Below are 25,617 nucleotides of genomic sequence, written 5' to 3'. Positions count from 1 at the left end.
TTGTACAAAACAACTTGGTATTCATTTTATGGGAATAGAAGATGCATACTCTTGGCCCTTATCCAGATTATCACAATTTTATTCGTGTGTTTATTGCTCGTGGGAGCTGGAATTAAATAGTTCGTAAACATCTAAGATGTTTGTACGTTGATATATGGTATATTGCGAACTTTGAACTCTGTAAATTTATAAGTGTAGTCATACATTTAATAAATAATATGTAAGGACCTCTATTTTATTTCAAGGACTTTATAATTATTTGTAATTAAAACTAGATGTAGACAACATCTAGCAGTAGAATGATATTAGCTGATTATAATAATGAAAACCAGATGTCCCAGATAGATAACACAAAAATCAGTGCTTCCCATACACGGTCCCCTTCAATTAGTCGGTACCGACGACTTTAAGAAGTTACGTAGTGTCAAGTGCGGTCCATATACGACAAACGTCAGCTACTCATTACCCAACACCGGCCGCTTAAAGCAATCGATACCGACTGCTCTAAGCAGTGAGTGGTCCTAACTTTCATACGATATATTCACGTAAAAACATTACCTTACAAAATTAAGTACACCACGAAGTGTATACGCTCCTTGTTTTACAAGTTACAATACGTGTAGCTTGCAGTGACAAGAAACAAAAGAACCGACGAATGGTCTTTGCCATTACGCTCCTCGATGTATCTCCCGGAATGTAATAAGTTTCTTAAGCTATACATAAAACCTTTGCGAAACGAAACCGTTCCTATCGGGCTCGGGCGCGTCAATCTTTTTGTCATTCAATTTGAATTTTCGTTTTAGTATAGGTTTTTGCGAGGCCTGATATATGGGTCATGAAAACAGCGATTCGGTACGGCATGTTGAAATATTTTACGCGGGATTTTGTTTGATCCTTTATTTTGTACGGAAGCTATTGTAAAAAAGTAAAATGAATATCATAACTTTACTTGAACACAAACAACATAATTCTCGCCCGTAGCCCAGAGGAGTAGGCGGAGACCATGTACCTCTATTGACGCGATTCTGACGCACCTCTCTCATTCATACATCTACGAATACATGCACGTCAGTTTCGGTTGTTCTAATAGCGCCCTTCTTGAATATTTAACCTTTACTTGACCTTATTAATAGCAAAATTAATACTTTTTATCCCTTCAATCTCTTATATCGCTTGTTTCTTGGCCACAACGTACATTCCCTTGAACCGAAAGCGAAAAGCCTTACATTTGTCACTGCATTGAAATGTGTTGAATTAGGCTCTGAGAAGACGGATCTGCTGATGGATGCTATTTCTCTAGATATTTGGAACTGTTACATTTTTTATACAAAACGTTAAACGTGTTGTTAAAAATATGTATTTTAAGTCAGTTTTATACGACATAACTTCTGGTGTATGAAGGATATAAATAACGGCTTCCATGGATGATAATTCATTGGTTTCTCGATAAAAATACAATTTATATTATAAAAATTCATCATGACTAGACATATAGATAAATTAATTGCGATCAGTGCGTAGTTTTATATTTCACGTATTCAACCTTTATCTTTTCATATTTAGGTCAATATGAATACCTAGCTGTCGCCCGCGACCCCGTCCGTTCCGGAGATACTTTCAAACAAACATCTATCCATCCAAACATTTTCATTTATAATATTATAAGTAAGAAGTAAGATAGTACGATGAGTCATGGAAACATAGGCAAGCATAAATTTTTCATTGTAGAAGTTTAGTTCATATGACCTCAACACAATTGACTCTTTTGTAATTATATCAGAACTTTAGTGAATTTTTTATTTCGGAAATCCCTTGTGTTTTCGTCGACAAATTTAGCAATTAGTACTTAAACGAGTCATTAAGTCACGGTATCCCTTAAGTTCTCTGGAGATTTGAGATCTTTATCGTTATAAAACGAATTAAAAATTCCACACAAAGCTGTAATACAAGAATTTGCACAATCTATAACTTAAGACTGTGGTGTTGACTATAAATTAGAAAAAAAAAATTTGTTCATCTTCATTTTGCTTCCCTTAAATATAAGCTAATTTTTGTTACTTCCCTAGCGCAATTACGTGAATATAAAGAACCTTGCTACAAATTAACTTTGTTATTTTGTCTAATTGTGATGGATTTTACAAATTAACGCTTGATTCTACTAAATAAGTTTGTTTTCCTCGAAATCTTTTTCTCTTCTCCTCATTTATACATAAACGGAAGTAAAAACAATTCCGCTACCATTAACTCTGACAATCAATTAGAACGCAAATAAAAAGTAAGTTGTGCTTATTTGCAACTTCGAACGATTTTCGTCGCAATAACAGAACTAAGTAAAATTAAAGGAAACTTATTTAGAGTAACGACTTAAGTTTTGTTAAAGAGCTTAAATAGAAAACGATTGCTATAAATAAATTCGCTTTACACAATTTGTAACAGCATAACTTTTTATCCCGATGGCGAGAGTTTCACTTAAAAGTTGAAAAATTAATAAATTGCAATAATTTTTTTTGAGCTAGATACACGACTCTACTGAAATATTTAAATTATCCTGGTTTATATTCATGGGTAGATTAAAAAATATAGTGATGAGAGTTTTTAACTCTTCAATGACTATTTTTTTTTTTATCTATAGTTTACTTGTTAATTACAGTACCTGTAATATAGTAATCTAAATCTGTGGATCGGTTTCTAAGCATTTACTTAATAGTGTTGTTTGACCTTGAATTTAAATACCATATCTTTAATTCTAAGCCAGTCTCAAAAACCCCTGTATGAATAATAACCCAAAGTTGTATCTCGTTTGTTGTAAAAATATTCACAACTGAGATAAGATGAATCGCTTTCAGATCTGTTTTCGGGATCGCTGAGGCCAAATTTATTTTCGATATTGATTGATGAGGCTTAGTACTCTCATAATCTGAGTGTTGGGAATAAATGTTCTTTGAAAAACTTATAAGAGCGTCATTGTTTTTGCTTATAAAATTGTATTTATGTTTAATGTTAAAGTTCTGATGTGTTCTTTTTTGCTCTTACTATTTCAAGTGTGGTACATTAAGCTTACGCTTCTTTAAATCAAACTTGGTCTATAAATTGGATTTTTTCCGAATTTACTAAAGTTATGTAATTCCAAGATATGTAATGTGTATGTAAATAAATAAATAGTTTAGTACATAATCATCTTACTAATATTATAAATGCGATAGTTTAGATGGATGGATGTTAGAAGGTACCTCCCGAACGGTTCAACGGATAATGATGAAATTTGGCACAGATGTAGAATATACTCTGAAAGAACACAAAGGCTACTTATTAAGTTTTTTTAATACCGCTCGAACGTAGTCGCTGATTACAACTAGTATGTAATAATAATAAAATATATATATATATAGGAAACCGGTCATGTTACGTTTTGATCAAGATGTTATTTATTGAGCTGAAACTTTAATTATCCTTAAATTGGATAAGTTTCCAATAGATAGGGAAACTTGGAGGTTTCTATTAGATAGTGGGAGCCGTAGATCTGACATAATAAAGAAGGATCGGGCTTTAGCCAACATCTAAAATATGTTATAATAACTTTGTAACTTTGCTTCATGTTTTCATTTAAAGACAAAAAGAAATAACAAAGTAAATTAGGAAGGACAACGGACAGTCCAATTGATGGTACAATGTTATAGATATGTTTGTTTTGATTAATGAGATCTTGATCACATTTTTGTCCAAATATGTTTTTTTTTTTATATCATAAGGTGGCAAACGAGCAAACGGCCACCTGGATTCGCCGCAATAGCGAGGCGACCGTTGCCCATAGACATCCGCAAATGCGATGCGTTGCATACCTTTAATCAACGGAGAAGGGGACGCACAGAAAGAGGATATTTCTCTTTCCTATGCGTCCCCTCTTCCGCCAAATCCAATTTCCCTTCCCATCCTTTTCTGATAAGAAAAGGGTGGGAAAGGAAAGAGGACTAAAATTAGGCCTCCGGTACCAAAATGTTATAATGTTATTTTCGTCTTCGCAATTTTTAACCCTTAGGGTAGGTTTGTGTCCCTAGGTGGAGACTATAACAATCTATTGGTATTCTTTTAAAAAAATTACAGATTTTAGTAATTGGTCATAAATAAATAGTCAATTAATCTACTTCTTACATTGTCTCAATTATAATATAAAAATTAAATACAGTTTTGAAGAAAAATTGTTGTAAAATTCTTAAAGTAACAATGTTTAAAAAAAAAAACAAATTGGAGCATTAACAAGTTGGCGAGTAAATCAGCGAAGCAGTTACGCACACCTGATCATGGCCGCGACCTCTACTATTATTTATTACATTCGCGCTTTTTCTTTCGCACTGAAAACTTTTTATAACTTTAAGTAATTACACAATTCAGAATTGTCATATTTTCGTTTATCTTTGTAGTTTTTTAGGGTCTGATTACTATTTTACTACTTGCATTTTCAATTATAATTATGTAAGTAAAAATGTTCAATGCTTAGTAGATAGAGTACTTATGGATCCATGTTTATTTAGATACTAGCTTTCGCAAACGACTCCGTTTGCCCGGAATTAAAAAAAAAAACTTTATTAGTAGCCTATATATTCTTCCAAAAATCTATATAAAGTCTTTGCCAAAATTATACTCAGCCGAATAACTAAAACATTGGACGAGAATCAACCGCGAGAACAGGCCGGATTCAGAAGCGGATTTTCGACGTTAGACCACATACACGTTGTCAAGCAACTTATTGAGAAGAGTAATGAATATGGCATCCCCTTCTACTGTTGTTTTGTTGATTACTCCAAAGCATTTGATTCTCTAGAACATGCAAAAATCTGGGAAGCTCTTAATAACCAAGGAATAGAAAAAAAATACATTAGGATAATTAAAAATATTTATAACAACAGCTCAGCAAAAATAAAATTAGAGAGAGAAGGACACGACATCGCAATAAAAAGAGGTGTGCGACAGGGAGACCCGCTATCACCCAAATTATTTTCATCAGTCCTAGAGGAAATCTTTCGATTATTAGAATGGGACGACTATGGCCTAAATATCAACGGCGAAAACCTAACTCATTTGAGATTCGCGGACGATTTAGTTGTATTCTCGTCCTCTGCATTGGAACTAACGACAATGCTTAAAGATCTCTACAAAGAAAGTCAAAAAGTAGGATTAACAATGAATGCGCTTAAAACGAAAGCAATGACGAACAACATTGAAGAGCCTATCATAGTGGACGGAAATACAATAGAATACGTCCGCGAATATACATACCTAGGACAAGTAATATCAACAACAGCCCAAAACTCAAAAGAGATAGAAACAAGAATCGGCAATGCTTGGAAGAGGTATTGGATGCTAAAAGAAGTAATGAAGAACAAGGAAATGAGTATACAGCTGAAACGAAAACTCTTTAATGCATGTGTGCTTCCTGTTCTAACTTACGGTTGTCAGACTTGGGCTCCGACAAAGGATCACTACAAGAGACTACAAGTTTGCCAAAGATCTATGGAGAGAAGTATGCTAAATGTTAGAAAAATTGATAAAATTAAAAATACAACTATAACAAAAATAACAGGATTAACAAATATAACCACGATTATAAAACAATTTAAATGGAGGTGGGCCGGACACATTATGCGCGGCCCAGACAAATGGAGTAAATCAATTAACTTCTGGTACCCTAAAAGTGGCAAAAGGAAGCGCGGGAGACCAGTAAGAAGATGGGTAGACGAAATAAGGGCAGTAGCGGGACATACTTGGACCAGAACGGCAATACAAAGAGAAGAATGGAGGAAGTTGGAAGAGGCCTATGTCCGAAACGGGCACACAGATAGTATAAGAAATAAAGAAATGTAACTATTAAACAATATGTAACTATGTATGTATCTATCTGAATAAAGGCTATTATTATTATTATTATTATATTCTTCCAAACTGTACTCTACATTAATGCAAAATTTCATCAAGATCCGTTGAGCCATTTCAGAGATACCTTCAAATAAACATCCATCCATCCAAACATTTGCATTTATAATATTACTAGCTTTTATCCGCGACCCCGTCCGCGCGGACTAAAAAAAAAAATAGAAAACGGGGTAAAAAAAAAATCTTATGTCCGTCTCCTGGTTCTAAGCTACCTACCCACCAATTTTCAGTCAGATCGATTAAGCCGTTCTTGAGTTATAAATAGTGTAACTAACACGACTTTCTTTTATATATATAGACTAGCGACCCGCCCCGGCTTCGCACGGGTGCAATGCAAAATATACCTACTACAGAATAAATGCACAATTTATTTAAGGTACTTAAATGGATAAGGATTAATGCTGTATTGTTTAAAATCACTTTGTAAAAGAATAAAAATGGTTATGCTGGGTTATCCCTAAGAGATAGACATATACCATTGCGGACTTTCTTGTTGAACTTTTTAAGGTGAACAATACTGTAGTACATTATTTTGGTCTATTTCGTAGGGTTCAGCCAGCGTTTGCAATATAAGCGCAAAAAAACGTGCTTATTTACGACATCACATTAGAAAACTTTAAATTTATCAGTGTTTCTCTACTATATTATGCATTTATTATACATACAAACCTTCCTTAAGAATCACTCTATCTATTAAAAAAAACCGCGTCAAAATCCGTTGCGTAGTTTTAAAGATCTAAGCATACATACGGACATACAGCGAAAGCGACTTTGTTTTATACTATGTATTGATATACTATATGTAGATAGATTAAGATATGAAAATAGAAGTAGGAAAAGTTGTGAATATGTTACAAAAGAAAAAATCGGTCTGTCTTTGTTTATTTTTTAATTTAGGAGTTATTTTCCTTGATGGTGATGAAGTAAATAAAAATATAAAATTAAACGTAGAAGAATTAATCTAGTTAGAAAGTTAATATATTTATTACATGAAATACAACTTTTATCTTATCTGGGATTGGGTTAATTTGTTATTGAAGTCTTACCATAAATTAAATTATATCTTCTGTATGGTATTTAGTACATAGGTGAATTACAAACATCGTTACAAAGCATATTTTTATCTGTTAATTTCATGTCAAGATGGTAATTGCAAACGTGGTACTACACGTGATTACCCAATAATCCTTAGAATCTTACTTATTAGAAGGGCGAAAGTTCAGATGGATGGATGTTTGTTAGAAGGGAACGGTTCAACGGATCATGATGAAATTGGGCAGTAATGTAGAACATAGTTTGAAAGAACACATAGCTACTTTTTGTATTTTTTTTTTAATTCTGACCGACGAAGTCGTGGGCTACAGCTAGTAGTAAATAGTGATGCGTATGGCATTTTTTTCGTAATGATAAATATATTATGTTTTATTCCGTACAATAACAACAACATTACTAACGCAGAGGGGTAGGCAGAGACAAATTCTTCAAGTATCAATTAAAATTTTCTTACAAACTGAATTTTTAATTATATACATTTTTAATTAAAGTTTTCACTAATAATAATAAAAACGATAAAATACAACAAAAATTAACATTATAACATCGTTTTTCTTATATTAGGTTAGGGAAGTTAGTAAGCGGAAAGGGAGGCGTCCGGTCCGACATAATTATAAAGAATCGGTCCTTTATCCCGGATTATTATCATGTCTGAGTCCTCGTAAGAGTTATAGCTAAGATTTGCAGGCCTCTTGTGTTTCGCTATATTATTAAATACCGCAATATATAACATTATAGTATTCGTAAAGCCAATCTAGTGGACTTATACCTAAATGAAAAAGAAATTCTTTCATAATGTCGTTTATTTCATTTTTAATCCTCTTAAATCAGAAGTATACTTTATATGTTGTATCTTATTTATTCACTTTTGTATCACGACAGAAATCTGTATGATATATAACAACTCACGCCTGTAATGCAGAGGGGTAGGCAGAGATCACGTATCTCCATTTGTTGTAGCCAAATGAGCCTCGGTAGCGAGTCGTGTCGCCGTCTTTTTTTCTCCCGGGAATTCACACATATGTGCGGGTTGCATCACGATGTTTTCCTTTGCCTTACGAACGTCGGATAAAATGTAAGAGCTAGCTTATAAAATGTAACACAAAAAAGTTGAAATCATCAATTTGTTACTCTAGTCCTACTCTTACGTATAAGTTGTGAAATATGTTCGGTAAACATGTCGCAAAACTCGTGGAAAACAAAAAGAAAAACAACAACAACAAGAACGAAGTGTTTTCATTTTTCAACGTTTAATTGCTGAACGAAGTAACCGCCTGTTGACAAATAAACAACTGTGGAAACAATTTAGCTGTCAACAGTACAATTGAAGCAGTTGCAGCATTCTTAATCACGAACTCGGTTCGAATAATCGAAGTTTTTGTGATTAACGATTGTAATACGAAGCAGAACTTTGTATTACTAAGAATCGAAGCGATACAAAAACATTGATTAAATTAATAAACTTTGAATTGGCGTTTTTTTTAGCTTTAAGTGATACTAATAGATATCGAAATTTTACAGTTGTACATAATGTTGTGACACAAGCACATAAATACAATTTTATATGAAAAAAAAATCGGTCCATCACAAGCGACGTTATGAAGAAAGTATACTCGTAGAAACGTATTTTGAAGTGTTTCCCGTTGGGCCGATCGGCTTACTAATCTATCGGCCCAGTAGGAAAAAGTAAAGACTTGTTGGTAGGCCGACTTTAACAACAGGAAACACCCAACCTTAGGGACTTCTTTTTTGAAGTCGGTTCTTGTTTGAAATTCGAACATAATTCACAGTAAATAATTTTTGATAAAAAAGAAATAGCATACCACTTCTTTTCAACACTGACGTTATATGCGTCTTTTAGCTTCATCCGTTCGTGCGTTCACGTATTAATATTTTTATTTCAAACATATTTCTTCATAGTTTCACTAGCTGTCGCCCACGACTCCGTCTGCGCGGAATGTAAAAAAAGCTTAATTATTAATTAGTAACTTATGTGTTCTTCCAGACTATGTTCTACATCCATGTTAAATTTCATAGAGATCCATTGAGCTGTTTTGGAGATAATTTCTAACAAACATAAATACATCTAACTAAACTATTGCATTTATATCTATATATATAAAAGAAAGTTGTGTTAGTTACACTATTTATAACTCAAGAACAGCTTATTCGATTTGACTGAAAATTGGTGGGCAGGTATCTTAGAACCAGGAAACGGACATAGGATAATTTTTACTCCGTTTTCTATTTTTTATTCCGCGCGGGCGGAGTCGCGGGTAAAAGCTAGTTAGTTATATCTGTCACTATTAATTCTACTAATCTTAACAAAGGTACAGTTAAATTTGAACACCAGAAATATTGTAACGAGCGTTGAGTACGCGTTCGTTGAAATAAGTATTACTTTTATCAGTGTCAAATGTACGGTTATTGATCCTCTTTTGGAACGTTAATAAAGTTTTCTCTTTTGTAACAGCAAACATTTCACGTAGAGGATAAATAAATTGAATTTATTTTGTAAAGGACAAACAATTTCATTGTATAAATATTTATTTTCGATCGAGTTACAAAGGTAATAATAAAATTATGTTTTATTTTATTTTTATTCTAATAATTGAGCCTATCGTTTGATTACAATTATTCTAAATCATTTTGTATTTTATATAATTCCTTAAATATTTTATAGCCGTATTTATTTTCAGCTAATATAATATCTGCATACTATAGTTTATTATTGCATGACGTATTAAATATGATAATGAATACATATTAATGAAAATGCGCTGGTAAATAAAACATAATATATTATTATGCAAAATCAAAATTCATATTGATGCACGTTGAACCAATATCAATTATAATAATATAATAAGCGGAGCGCTGTTTAATTCGACAAACAGAGTAAAAGTCACGAACCGACAGTATTCATGTTTGGTTTTAATTAAATTAACTCATTTCCCTGTTAATTAGGTTAATAACAATAAAATTCAATACGTCATTTGATATTATTTCAACTATTCATAAGTGATAAATGTTATATGACCACATAATCTGATATTGATCCACAGAAAAATAATTTTCAAGAAAATTTAGAAAAGAAAGTAATCTATATATATAAAAGAAAGTCGTGTTAGTTACACAATTTATAACTCAAGAACGTCTGAATCGATTTGACTGAAAATTGGTGGACAGGTAGCTTAGAACCAGGAAACGGACATAGGATAATTTTTACCCCGTTTTCTATTTTTTATTCTGCGCGGACGGAGTCGCGGGTAAAATCTAGTATAATTTAAAGAAATGAATGAATTTTCGCTTAGAAATGTCATAAGTCAACGTGACTTTGGGGACTTAATTAAGTTCTAACTTGGTCAACTTCTGCAATTTGATCTGATCTATAACGACTGAACGGATCTGGATGAAATTTGAAACATAGATTACATTCTGTAATAGTGATTGCTCATTTTTCTCTTCATTCCGGGCGTGAAAATCACCTTCGTATATTTTGCGATGTAAATTTTGGAATCCTAGTGATATTAGTCGCTAAGCGATTTACGCAATTGTATAGGTTCGTACACAGGCACGAGTTGTCAACACTATCTGTCATCGCCAAAGCCAATCCGCTACCTATTTATCAAGATAGTCGTGAGTAATTCGCTACAATTTTCAAGATGGCGGTGCAAATACAGTTGTAATTTTGTAAACGCGACAGCCGCGTAGTACCTATGCCATTACTGACCGAATAGACAAGTCTTGTCGACTATTTATTGCTATGAGTACAAAGCCCACGCTATGCGATACTCGCTACGCAAGGACACGATATTAGTTACAAAGAATTACGTTGTTTTGTGTACGAAGGGCCTTACTCGAGAAAAAAAACTCGATGCAAATATTTATTGCCTGTTAATAGTTAAAAAATGTAATAAACTACGTGACTTAATCTAATAGAAAGGCAATTGATGGGAACAAACTTTACCGCAACTCTATTAATTCAGAGCTTCGTACATAGAATTTAAAATCCCTCTCGGATTTGTAGAAGCCAATTTATATTTATATTATGAACTACTTATGAAATAAGACTTGATTTCAAGCGTTATATTGCAGAATACTTTTTGTCATGTCGAACAAGATTTTACCTTGTTGCTCAGTAAGGGTCCGTTCAGACAGACCGGGGCAGAGAGAGGAACAGATGTTTACCCCAAATTAATTTGTGTTTTAATCAATTGAAACAAGGTTTAATTTTTCTTTGCACGTCTTTTTACCAAGAGCAAGCGTAGATAGACGTGATAAGTAAAATTAAACTTTATTCCAATCGTATAAAACTCAAAGTTATTCGCGATAATAATCTGCTCTGCTCTCTGTCTCGGCCCGATCTTTGTAAACGGACTCTATCCGACTGTAAGCGTATGATTATAGTTGAGTAACACTTTTTTTACAGATTTATGTTTTTGTTTGTGTATTTGTACGTCACTTGCACGTAAATTAAATCTATTTCAATTGTTTTAATTATAGAAAATGATCTTCTATCTTCTTTTTTTTTATTATTTTTTTTATTTAATTACAATACAATTCGATAACAATGTTTTGGTTACAAAATATTAACCTAATATTAAATTTGAATTACGAACACTATATACTGAACATTAACAATTAATAATGCTTAGTAGAAAACATAGCACATGTTTACGTGATATAAAAACACTTAGCATCACAAGTGAGCAGCAAAAACAAAACAGTCGGCTAGGAAGGGACAAAAAGAAAGCGGATTCGCGTAATGGAACACGTTGAAGGAGCACTTTTGTTAAGCTTTTACTAATGGAAGGAATAAACAATACTTAACAGTTTTAAAACATGGACATTTTAAGTTATTTAATCTATAATTACTACATAACAAATTGAAGCTCAAAGTGCTATAAATATCTTGCAAATTTTATAAGTATGTTCCAGACTATGTTCTAAATCTGTGCCAAATTTCGTTAAGATCCGTTCTGGCGTTCTGGAGATACCTTCTAACAAACATCCATCCATCTATCCATCCATACATCCATCCATCTAAACATCCATCCATACATCCATCCATCTAAACATCAATCCATCCATCCATCTAAAAATCCATCCATCCATCCATACATCCATCTAAATATTCGCCTTTATAATATTAGTAGGATTTGCAACGCATCTTGTGAAAGCAAATGAATAAAGAATAGAAACCAAACGTTTTTATTTAAATATCAAATAGCATTTAAAAAAACACGTGTAACAATGTATTAAAAGAAATTAAAAAATAAAACTGAGAATTCATTAAATGGTCCGGGAAGAGAGAAATTTCAAAAAATTCCAACCGAAGTAAGATATTCTAGTGGCTGCGACGCCCGCACTAAATTACTACGAACATTCGATAATTGCTTTATCTGCACATTTTTAAATAAATCGTACTTTTTTTTAAATAGTTTTTGTACCGCAGGCGTAAAAAGGAATAGCGCGTTCTTCTTGCTATAAATGTTTTACAAAGTGGGCACTTAAAATTCATATTTCGAAATAAATTTTTTGCCATCAAATAAAAATATAATACTTATCAATACAATTCATAAGTTAAAAATAACACATAACTCACGCCTGTAACCCAGAGGGGTAGGCAGAGATCACGGACCTCCATTTGGCGTGGCCAAACGAACCTCCGCAATCTACTTTTCGTCATTTCGGAAGACGGAACGTGACGAGTGGTGAGCCGCGTCGCCGTCTCTTCTCCCGTGAATTCTAAAAAATATTTAAAAATTAAAAAAATTTAAACAAGTCCAATTATTTTGCTTTACCAAAATCACAACATCCTCTATGTCCACAAGCCTAAAACATTGTTACCTAACAATTTAATTAAAAAACCTAAAGCTAAACTTCGAAGCTTAGGGAAAGCGTGTTAATTATATTTAAGCCAAATAATAATACAGCTTAGCCGTGACTTGAGCGAGGGCGGTCGAATTAAATAAACTTCTCGTCTATTTTACATTTTAATAATCTTTCAATCGACTCTGTTCCCTTACTTTCATATGAATTATGATTTCCATAATAATTGACTCACTTTCAACTTATTCAGACTATAATTTTTAAAGATTTCAATTTTAGGAATGGCTTTAATTTGTTTAGAATATGACGCGGTCAATCTTACGACGTGATTTTGACTTATTTGTACAATTACCGTGGGTTTATGAGACCCTAAAACTATGTATAAAACATATCTTCATATTCTTACGTCATTATCTTTGACACAACATAGATAAACGTTTTAAACTGTGATTTTGGTAACAGAAACTTACGGTCCTAGAAATTACTTTTTGGTTTATTATAATAATACTGTCATTTGGTTATTTAAATTATGTTCAAATTCAAATTATGTATTGACGATTCAATTCAGAAGTTGAACAAATCTATATCTATAAAAGAAAGTCGTGTTAGTTACACTATTTATAACTCAAAATCGGTCGAACTGATTTAGCTAAAAATTAATGGGGAGGTAGCTTAGAACTAGGAGATGGAAATAGGATCTTTTTTATCTTGTGTGCATTTTTTTTATTCCGCGCGGACGGAGTCGCTAGTATCCTATAAAAATGGCATTCGTTTTCTAAATTAAATAGCGATAGAATGTATATTTGAAATGTGAACATTGAGAATTGCTGGCAATATGTCGTCTGTTAAAATATTACAACGGACGGCGTACGGCGCTGGCGGACTTCGAAAATGAAATATACAGCCGCAGGCCTCAGCCAGTTGACCATTGAAAATTGTTATGGACCTTTGAAGCGCTGCTTACTGCTTGCTGCTTCTATTAAATGTTTGCTTTTAATATTTTTACAACACTACAATCAATATGTGTTTTTTTCGGTGACGTTTTATTAATACCAGCTCTAATTTTACTTGACTCTAGTTCGTTTGCTTTTCGAGAGTGTGTAAATCTGTGTATGAATGTTTTAAAATTTGACGTGTTACTTAGTTTTTTTCCTGGAGTATTCTATTTTAGATTCTGGAGTTTACTATTAACTGATAACCTAACCTTAATTTTAAAACCTAAAACACCTGACAAAGTTTCTAATAGCGCCATCTATTGACTGATGATTAAAACAAAGGTTTCATTTTTTAAAATCAAACTAAATAAACTGTAATTTTACGTGTAACATTTTTTTATTTTAGGATATACTTGAAAACATCGAAAAAAGTTTTAGCAACAGAAATAAGTTATAGTAGATAGTAGATAGATTCTATTTTAGTAGAATTTTATCTCTCTCGTCCACTATATACATTTTGTGCAGAAGTAATAAGGAATTTACATACATAAAAACAAACTTACATACGTGCGAAAAACATTACACTCTTTGTCACTCGGCTAACACCTATTAAAACTTAATATTTTGCCACGAGATAATTCATGTTAAAAACCAATAGTAGATCCGAGTCATCTTGGGTTCCGTAGTCCATGTTTAGAGTTATAACAACATTCTCCTTTTTAGTCGCTCCAGTCTTTCCAGATTGGTGGTGGTAATTCCTTTTTGATATCTTCCTTTTTTGAAATATCAATGAAGTAATAATAACAATGTTGTCAATTTTAATCTATCTCTTTAACTGTCTAATTCCACTTGAAATAGCTATCAAATAAGTTAGTTTACAAGCACTGCTAGACTGGAAGTAATACTATTGTAACTATAGTTAATCGTGTTTTAACATAACTTTGTTGAACATTTCAATTAGTATTGTAGTTCGTGTTTAATGTTGTTTACTTACACTTAATATATACAGTGTTATCGTACCTTAACATGATTGTTCTAATGAATTCAAATTACTCTGAGCTTCTGCCGAAAAAAAAAAACCACTTTCATTATATCTAATTTTTGTGCTTCTTATTTCCATTAAAATTTTCCGTTTTATTTAAACGGAAAGTTTAAATAAAACGGAAAATTGTTGAACATCCTGTATAATACAATACAGAACTTGATCACGCTTTATGTAGAATTTCTTAATAGATCGCTACGACGCGACGTAGCATGTTCGATTCCGGTTTTTGCATGAAGGGTTCAAAATTAAATAGTTTTAGAAACAAGCTAGTTGAGATATTACGATGTAGTTCAAAAATGTTATTAACTCTACTACTCAGTTGCTCATGTGGTTTATTGAAGCGATGTTTGTGTAAAATCTTTAAAGTACATTATCGAGCTTGAGGTTTGTTAACATGAGATGAAGCTAGAGCTTTTATGTAACACATTCTCAGTGCAGTGTTGGTACAGTGTCTTTTTTTAGTTGCATTAATTATTTTTTATAATTTAACGCCTTATACAAGCTGTTATTTAATTTGCAAACTATTCTTAGTAAAATGTGTGATTCGACATTCAACTTAATTTTTTTTAATATTTCAACATACTAATTCTTTTGCTAAGGCTTTTTAAAATAAAATTTTGTGATAAAGCAGTAAGAGTAGTCACCGACCAACATATAAAAAGTAAAAGGTTTAAACGAATGGTAAATAACTAATAACTTTAAGACGCATGTATTCCGCAAGTTACCGGCAAATGTGGCATGGGTACAAAAAACAAGCGAATCAACGTTCACTACACTTCGTCATTGGGCTGGCTCCCTTCCATTTCCATTAGTGAATGTTTAGCCAAATTGTTTCCTGAACTTTACTCCATTAGACGGAACAGTTTCCTTTTTGTGTCTCCCCTTGGCTAAGTTTTTTGTTCCCCTTTGTGAGCCAAGTGTTTTTTCTGCATACAATTTGGTAAGAACTTTTCATTTATTTAAGTGTTTGCATATATTATTTTCAATTGTGCTATAAATAGCAAGATACATAATCTACTTGGAAACATTCGAGCGGTTTTAAATTAAAAAAAAATGTTTATAAAGATATGCCTAACGAAGTCACACAACGGGAGAAAAATCTTTTATGTTATTTCTTGGATTAACTCTCTTAGAGTCAAAATATCTTTTCTTGAATTCAAATATTCTTTACAGATTTAGTGAGTCCGATAAATCATAACCTACAAATTAATTTAACTACCACCGCGACACTTCTTATGCTAGAAGCCGGCTGCTTGGAATTTCGTATAAATTATACTAATGGATTTCTTGGAACAGCAACATGCAGTAAGCTGTTAGTAGCAAATTTATGGAATCGCATTAACTGCATTGCTCTCTTTACTTATTTATTCGTCAAAAACTAGTTGTCTTAACTTACAGTCAAATAAAAGTATGTCTTATAACTTACCAAATAAAATAAAAATACGTGGGGTTTCCTAAAAGCAGTTGTCTAATCCTATACCATGTCAAGGTTGCTGTAAAAAATATTAATTCATCATCAACATCAACATCAAAGACAACAAAAGCATTAAACCCATAACATTTTTTTAATTATCAAATTTCTGGTTAAGATGTATCCATAAAAAGCCACAAGCGAGACAATAAACGAAAGCGACATTGATGTAAATAACCTAAGAAAGCCGTGCAGACTAATTTTCGTAGGAACTCACATAACGAGGGTGTAAATCCGACAGAATTATGAACGAGCTAGCGCGGATAATAATTATACTAAAGTACCTGAGTGAGATTCACATTTACGTTGTCACGACCTATTTTTAAGATGAGCTTTATGTTACTATAGACGTATTAATAACGAACATTCACGATGAAGACAAGCTAGTATTTTCGAAATTATTCGCTTATTAACTTTAAAACTCTTGATCTTCCAAACAAAAAAATAAATACTGGTTTAATTGTATTTTTAATGTACTTAAATTCATTCATTCATTCCATTTTAATGTACATTCATTCAAATAAATCAACTTTAAAAGAAGGAAAACCTATGATTGTAGATAGGTCTGTAGATAATATTTATTCTAAGAATCGTGCACTCTAAGGTGAATTAATGACATTTTGATAAGAGAGAGTAGATTTCCATGACTAGCGCATTGTGTTGTTACGTTCGGTTATTCCTTTGTTTGAATGAAGATAAAACAATTTATTACGTTGTACATTTTAAGACCAGAATACTCATAATAATAGTAGTGTTTGTTTTATATGCTTCTACATGTGTGCTCTTTAATTGTTTTTCTTTTGTAATTAAAGAAAATTACTAACTTTGTCAATTTCTTGCTTGAATTTTAAGATCTGATTTTACCTTTAGGATCGTATTTTGGCAATGTTTAAGAGGATTCAAGCTCTTTTGCTGTCTTTTAAGTATTACTTTACTCACTCACGAAAGACCGATTTCGTGTATAGAAAGACATTCCAAGTTTATAAAATAACAGTTAATGTTCATTCTACAATTCAAAACTTAATGTTTTACCTTCATAAAATATAGGTACTAAACCATCGTACAATGCTTGGGGGAGCGAAGTTTAACAAACTAAATAGCAATAAATCTAAATCACGGAAGCGTTCCGGAGAAGCGGCAATTGTCGCCTTCAGCAGAAGCGACGTACGTAAATAATACAATGCAATAACAACGTAGTGGGCTAACTGCGGCATGCCTCTGTTATTACTTCCCACCTCAATCTGGCCCCACCCCGTACCCTGCATCCCGCCACCGGTCACATACCGACGGGAATCTCACCGGGTCGTGGGGACAGACGGGAGGGGAATCTCACCACCTCTCCCCGCAGCACCTAATGCGACATTCTTACGTGACAACGATTTATCCAGCGTGTATTGTCCCAGCTTAATTTATAGCGGCACTGGAAACTGGTGCGGACAAAATTATTTTCTCATATTCAAACAAAAAAAATTCGAATAGCTCGGAATAAAGCAAAAGAAAGTCATGGACGCGGTCAGACACAAATCATTTTTGTGTCTGTATTCACTTTTTAAATTTCTCTTGTCTTTACGCTCGGTCTCCACTTTTTATACCATTTAATAAACGCATTAAGTTTTATGTTGAAGTCGTCAAGCATTTTGTACTCTTCGTGGATTTCAATTTATATTAAAAATGCAGAAACTACAAATAGTTACAAATGAATTTTGCACATTATTTTTTACTACCTGTACTGAAAACATTATCCTTATATCTAATTACCACCGATTTTCAAACTAAGGTTTTGGTCTCAGAAACCAACGGTTAAATTCAACTAAGACAACGAAACTTACCTTTCTACATTTCTTCTCCAGGTCGTCCTCTCTAGTTTGATTCTTGCAATTTTGCTTCTGAAAATTGATGCTCTCGCATTTTACTAATTGGTGCCTTACTTGTTAGATGAGTATAATTCAATTTGACATTATTATACAAAAATATCAAAATTGATGGCGTACTCTTTATACAATAAATTGTATACAATCTGAAAGTATTTATACGAGTTTGTATCATTCGTTGGCCTCCAGTGTAGGTGGTTCGTAACCGCGATCGCTTCGTCTGTTTGTTCAGTCTGCTTGTTTAACGGATAAGATAGAGATAAAGCAGTATTTATTGGGTATTCAATTCTTGTATTTACTTTTATCAAACAACATTTGCTGTTTGTTGAAGTAGCTCGGCGAGTTATTATCGAGTCAATGATATTTTATCGTTAAATGAAAGCTATGATGAATGATGATGAAAGATGAGTAATGATATAATCATTCATCATGTTTCATCATTTAATGATTTGGATAATTTCGAAAAATTTTGTCCATTTGCGAAGTTTTCAGCCAACAACTTTAAAACCGGCCCAAAACCGTTGGATGATTAGATGACGTCACCATAAAAGCTATCTTATATCTTACTAATATTATAAATGCGAAAGTTTAGATGGGTAGATGGATGGATGTTTGTTTGAAAGTATCTACGGAACGGCTCAACGGATTAACGGACATAGTCTGTGTAGGACCATAGGGTCCCTAAAGATGATTAAGGACAGACACTGGCTCACCACTACCACACTGGAGCGCAGGCGCACGTCCGCTTCGTACCGCGTTCGTCACTCAACTACCCAGAGACAGCTGTGCCTTCCAGTGTGGTACATGAGACAGTGAATTGTATCTATTCCATAGACACAAACACTACAGTCTGGAAGAACACATAGGCTATTATTATTTATTATGGTTTTTTTTTAATTCCGCGCAAACGGACTCCCGAGCGACCGCTACTTTTAATACAGATCTTGATCATATGTAATATTGCGTTTCTTATGCCCATTGGCAGAATCAAAACTTTATGTTTCACCTTTCCCCGATAAGAATTACGACACCTAAAAGTTTTCTGACTTAAACCACCGGTGAATTTTATTGAGTAATAAAAGTTTTAAAATTTATAGCCGTTCGAAATTTGAATTACTCGTAAATTACTGAAAGACATTTTAGAAGTAACTTAAGTTGACTATAGACCCATAAACTACATAATCAACTTTCTTCGTGATTTTTAAACGACACTTAGCAAAGTGAAGGTTCTGATCTAACTCTATGTTTTATAAATAAACTAACTGTCACCCGCGACTCCGTCCGCGCAGAATAAAAAAAACGTAGTAAGTAACCTATGTGTTCTTCCAGACTATGTTCTAAATCTATGCCATTTATTCAAGAACTGTTCAGCCGTTTCGGAGATATCTTCAAACAAACATCTATCCATCCATCCATATATTCAAAATATTTTATTAATATGTTTTTCTTATTGTTGACAGGGTCTGTGGCATCTCTATTTCTGACAGCTCTATGTTCCACAATTACGTTCTCTCAAATATTAAGGTGAGCTTATTAATTCTTGTATATTATTTTTTACAGTACATAGCTATAATTTTTTTAAATAAATATAATAACACAGCGTCCCAAACAGAAACTTAGCCTTCGACAGTATGAATCTGCATTCCTTTGGACCCGCTTCAGCTCTTGCAGATCCATCTCCACTCCATCCTTACATAACCGTGGAATAATTGAAAAAAATCTTTTAAATCAATTTTATCCACTTGACGCCTAAGGACGGAACCAAATTTGACTAGTCATTATCATTGATTCTTATTCTTCCCCTCAATGTCATAGCGTATCTTACAGGAAGTCAGATTATTTGATTTTTCAAATAACAAATAGTTTTTTTTTTTACAGACACATCCTGCGATGATGGCCGGCCTAGGGCGAGTAAGCTGTCCTTCATCACCTGTCATTTGTAAATAGCAAATATTTTAATAGACGAGTTGTGCTCACCTACTTAATGTATGTAGGTGTTACTGGTATCTTAAGTCTATGAGTGCGGTGCAGATTCTTTAACGGAACTCAATAGACGTAAATATAAGAATTCGTAGCTACATTCTAAGCTAGCATATGTCCTTTATACTTAACACGTCTACATAAAGGGATATCTTAGGAGTCTATGGTGGTCTTCCTCTCCTGTGATTGGAAGAATTTCTATAACTTGTACATTTCACATTTAAGAGTGTATATGCACAAGTTGTATGTTTCTTATAAACTTGATTTTTATTTAATATATTCTGATCAGTATTAAAGTTCATGAAATTCATGGGTAATATTATTATTAAAATTATGTTAAAGCTTTAACATTTTACTGTACCAGGTTGTTATTTACTAGCTCAATTTATTACCACTCACAATCCTTATACTGTTTACTAAGTATCATCAAATATTCTGTTCGTAGTCAAAGTTTAAAGAGTCTGAACCGCACTCACTTAACTTCGTAACTTAAACCATTAAAGAGGTGTTATTTCATTCTTAAACTGTACTGAATAAAACAATGAATTAGATGTAATTTATAAATGTGAGTTTCTGAGACTGAAATTCCCATTTAAAACTTGTTAACTCCGTTTTGTCAAAGATAATAACAGGGATGACGATATGTTTTATACAGATATTTTGATCTCAGAAACCAGGTAGTCTTTTTGTACGTGTTTATTTTTTATATGTTTTTTTTAATTTTTAATTTCATCCATGAATTCATTAAATTTGTATACATACTTTAATATATTACCTATAAGTGTAGTGTAATTTTAAGATGTCTGAAAAATAATAAACATAAAGTTCACAGATTACAAAATTATCTGATTTTCCAAACCATGATGGATAAATTAAGATAGTGGAAATTTCAAAATTTCTTTGAAAGATTTTCTAAGCATTATTTTTATGTCGTTTGTGAAAAGTAAAATCCATTCACAATTTCTGAGTTATTTTTATTTTCACAAAATCTATCTTGTGAAAATAATATACGTAACTTGGAATTGTATCTTTGTTGATTTGATTCCCTTGATGATTAGGGAAAAATAAGAAAATGTGATTTTATTTTGTTTTATTCCTAGTAAATAAATATATAATCTAAATATATTTGTTATTAAATGTACTTCCAGTACTATTACGATAGGTATATAAGTAATTTCTGCGTTTATAGAGTTTGTATATAATAAAATAATATAAATGTAAATTAATCAATGTCTTTGTTATAACGTGTGATGTGTAGATGAATTATTTGTAGTGAAAAACATAGCCAAATAAAATAAAAACGTAAATTATATTTAGAATAATTAATAATATTTATTAGTTATTTTATAAAAAAAATATAAACTTTTTTTTAAGTTAAAACTCCATGAAGTTTCAAGTTACTGAGTTTATTTAAAATATTTATTTATTGAAATAATTCCAATGACATAAGTAATGTACCCATTTAAATCAACATTAGTTGTAAACTTCATTTTATAAATAAAAATGAAAACGTGCTCGTACGTACCTGTGAAATAGGAAATTCTTAAATTTTCTTTATATTAAAAATGCAAATCTATTTTTGCCAAAAATGTAAAATTAAAATTATGTTAAGAATAAATACACAAAGGTATTAATAAAAATTGCCTGGGTCACTCCTGCAATGGCTTAATTTGTTTTTAATTATCTTCGTATATGACGTTCGATTATTTACTTATAAAATTCACAGTAACAAAATTGAGCAGATATATCCACAGTTTTTATAACAGTTAAAAGGAATTGAATATTATAATATTTAAACTTACTACAATTGTTACGTTTAAAAATCACTTTCATGCAAATTTGCTCGGCAATACTATTAGGCGCTATATAGAACCTCCTTTGAATTTTATCACTTTGCATCGTTTAAAATAATGTATTTAATTTAAATTTAAATACATTATTTAAATACATTCTATATTTAGTAAGTTCATTTCTATATTTTAATCTTACATATGCCTGACAAGCCGACATGTTTTGAACGTAGTTACTATGATATGACGTGACCTTATTTATATATATATATATATAGCTGTTGTTTTAAAATAAGTCAATAATGTTTTTAGCACACAAACGCATAGCGAATTGTAAACTAAAAACTGAAAGCGAACCTTTCTTCATATTAGATTCAATATAGCAGGTAAATGGTTCGCAGAACAAACCAAATATATGCCACTTTCAAGTGAAACTTCGCTACGCTTTTGTTCCTGTTCGCTTTCCTAGCTATGTGCTACAGGTATGAAGGTCAAAGAAAGGTAATGGTGACTATAGATATGTCAATATAAGTACCGCCATTAATTTTTTTTAAAATAAAGAATGTCAATGATGGATACAGTACTGACTAATTTAAATTTAAAATTTTTGTTTGTAAATAAACTGAGAATTACTAATTGATGACTTTTACTAAAGCAAAATTCAATTATTGTCGCCAAAACATTCTTCAATTACTTATATTGAATTATTCTAATTAAACATATTTAAAACGTAGACAATATTTGTTTAAGGAATATTAAAAAAATATCTATCATTTATTTCATTTTATACAATAAACCCTTTTTTTCTAATAGATTTGTAAAAATGTGATATTTTAAAAACTCGTTACTTGATGTTATTTGTCACTGGTAGGAGGGAAAAAAAATAAGTTGTACTCAAAGCTGATAGCTTTATCTTTTTATTTATTCTATGTATAAATTTTATACGATGAGATTATGTGCTCTGCGTTTATTTGCTCAATTAATTCTTTTAAAGAACTCTGTTATATTAAATAAATGATCAGAACAAAATTGTTTTTCTTTTTTTTATTCTACTGTCTTGAAGTGTCTGTAACATATGTATATGATATGTATATTGTTCCATTGTTGAATTCTTTCGTTACATTTTTAATAAAAATATAAATCAAGAAGTAACTAAAAGTTATGGAATTTTCTAGCAAGTCATTAAATATGTGTATATTTGTATATTTAATAAATGTGTATATTTGATAAAAATAACAAAAGAAAAAGGAAGGGAAAAAACAAAAGAATTCGATTAGAAAGGCCACCACCCACTATTTACTCCGCTAGGAATACGTAAAGCCCTTTTGTTCCAACGTCCATTCTGATTTTGTTCTTTTAAAAGGAACCTACATAGCCTTTATAAATTCCAACGCATGTAAAATCAACCCCATTATCAGTCTATCGGCATACACTTAAAAAGTTAAAACATTTCTCAGAAACATTTCAAACTTTGAATATAAATTTGTCTATAAGAATTTAATGTTCCGGTATTCAAAAGGCACTCAAATCTCAAACACAACAAGATTATCTCGAGCAATTAAAGTAACACCTATTCAGATAGCGAGACTGTGTAATAGTAGAACTCCACTGTAATACTGGTATCAATACATATTGCTGTCTCAGTTTTGTCACAGAAACAACAAGAGATGGCAATATGTATTAATACAATTGTCACGTCAGTGAAGTTTAACGCTAAATCTTTGCCGTTCACACGACAACTTAGGAATATTACGGGTGCGGAATTACAGGTATTACGGTGAAATTACGACACATTATTCCGACGGATATCCGACTGACAAGCGGTGCGATGACAGATACGCTCGGGATGTAGTGTAAAGCTGTCTTCACAACATCGTGTTGGCGGATTTTATTGTCTAGACATTTTTACAAGACTTTTTATTTTTTTGAAGATTTTTACACAAGATCGACGTCCTGAATCTATTATCTATTATTAAGATCGATCCTAAGATTATTTTTATAACTTTTGCTAATACGATTGTTAGATCGGTTAATAATGATGCAAAGCATTTAAAATATTATTTTGAAATACCTATGATAAACAAATATGATTCGAGATCGAATGTTGTGTTCGGTTATAAATCTTCCAGATTGATCTTATTAATTTTAGTCCTGTTTCCCCTCCCACCCTTATCTTATAAGGAAACGATAGATAGGGAAAGTGAATTTAAAGGAGGAGGGAACGCATAGAAAGGAGATATATTATCTTTCTGTGCATCTCCTCCTACGGTTAAATCTAGGCAAGGTATCTGCGATTTCAGATAACTATATGCTACAGTCGCTTCGCTATTTCGGCGACTTCAAATGGCCGCTTTCACGTTCATTGCCATAAAGTAAATAAAAAAAAACTTTTTTTTATGATTCTCACTTTGTCTTCCGGTACAATGTTTAGGAAAGCCAATGTTTATGATCGCCGATTACTGCTAGAGGGCGATATCTGTTAAATCTAGACAGGCGTCAAATCTCTATCATTTATTTAATGTGCGAAATAGCATAATTTCATCCACTGCTTAAGATTTATTTCTATTTGGTTTGAAAACAGACAAAATATTTTAACATTCGATTGACAATTAGGACACTTAGTACACTGGACTTTAAAGTTCAAAAGTCTAGTAATATATTGTTAAAGTCATAATTATTATTATTATTTAATTAATTAAATGATTCCTTTATTAAATGACTGTAGTGTTTGAAGAATGAAAATACTGGTAAAAATTATAAACTTCCCCATTATGAGTGTGACGGAATAGAAATAATTTTTTTTAGGCACAGCAAAAATACATAGTTATTTTATAATTTCAATGATGGGGGTTTTTTTCGTCGAAAAATATGTTGGCAGAAAAATAAAGTTAAGAAGCAATGGCAACGCGGACCTGACGGCAACTTGATTGCTAAGATATTTATAAAAGAATATACGGCATTAAACGGATTAAGGATTAAATCATTTTACGTATAATCCGTAATATTTGAAAATAATACAGAAACCAGACTAATACGGACTGTTCTAGGCATATTCAAATTTTTGTCCGTTAACGATTACGGTTATGAATGGAACAGTACTCAATAACACATTGAATAACAATTGGATTTCTTTTTTGCACGCTTAAGTAGAAAAAAATTTCCTCATTTTTAATTAAAATTTTACCTAAATACAGTTCTTGAACTGAACTTTCTTAAATTGTTAAAAATTTCGTAAGACAACAAATAATTAAGAACGGCTTAACCGTATGATCGTCGTCGACATTTCTCATGATGGTGACGGCATCGGCGTCGGGGGTCCATCTTCGGAGCGAGGGTTTATTTAGAAATCTTCGCGGGCGCATCGGGTCACGCACTAACGGGCCAGAAACTAGTTGGTGCCATTAACGGAAGATCATATGTGTTCTTAGTTAATTAATTTCCGTTTTCAATTTCCTTATTGGACTGAATATTTTTTGGTTATTGTATCATTTAACGCGTGTAATGAAATAAGGTATTGCTACCACAGTTATCGAACGACTTAATCTCTTCTGTGATTTATGTTGCAAAATAAATGCAACACAATATTTGCCGTTTCATTTATAATATTGCAGATAATTTTCTATATTTAAACATTTCTATCATAAACTAATATTTGAACATTGCAAATAAATAGTTTCATAAGAGAAAATTCAGTTCTGCTTACAAATTC

At 32.0% G+C, this 25,617-nt stretch overlaps 1 protein-coding gene across 1 annotated transcript in view; it reads left to right on the top strand.

Annotated features, from left to right (window-relative positions):
- The window catches only part of LOC106709936, a 185,570-nt gene extending 165,433 nt beyond the window's left edge, over positions 1 to 20,137 (top strand). The window contains exons 9-10 of the mRNA XM_045678459.1: positions 19,599 to 19,662; positions 20,017 to 20,137. Coding sequence (XP_045534415.1) covers positions 19,599 to 19,662; positions 20,017 to 20,032 — 80 coding nt within the window. The 3' untranslated portion in view covers positions 20,033 to 20,137. The remainder of the gene's footprint in view (positions 1 to 19,598; positions 19,663 to 20,016) is intronic.
- Positions 20,138 to 25,617: the final 5,480 nt, after the last annotated feature.

The sequence above is a fragment of the Papilio machaon genome, chromosome 6 (assembly GCF_912999745.1).
Source record: "Papilio machaon chromosome 6, ilPapMach1.1, whole genome shotgun sequence".
NCBI classification, from domain to species: domain Eukaryota; kingdom Metazoa; phylum Arthropoda; class Insecta; order Lepidoptera; family Papilionidae; genus Papilio; species Papilio machaon.
This window is presented reverse-complemented; position numbering and strand designations above follow the sequence as displayed.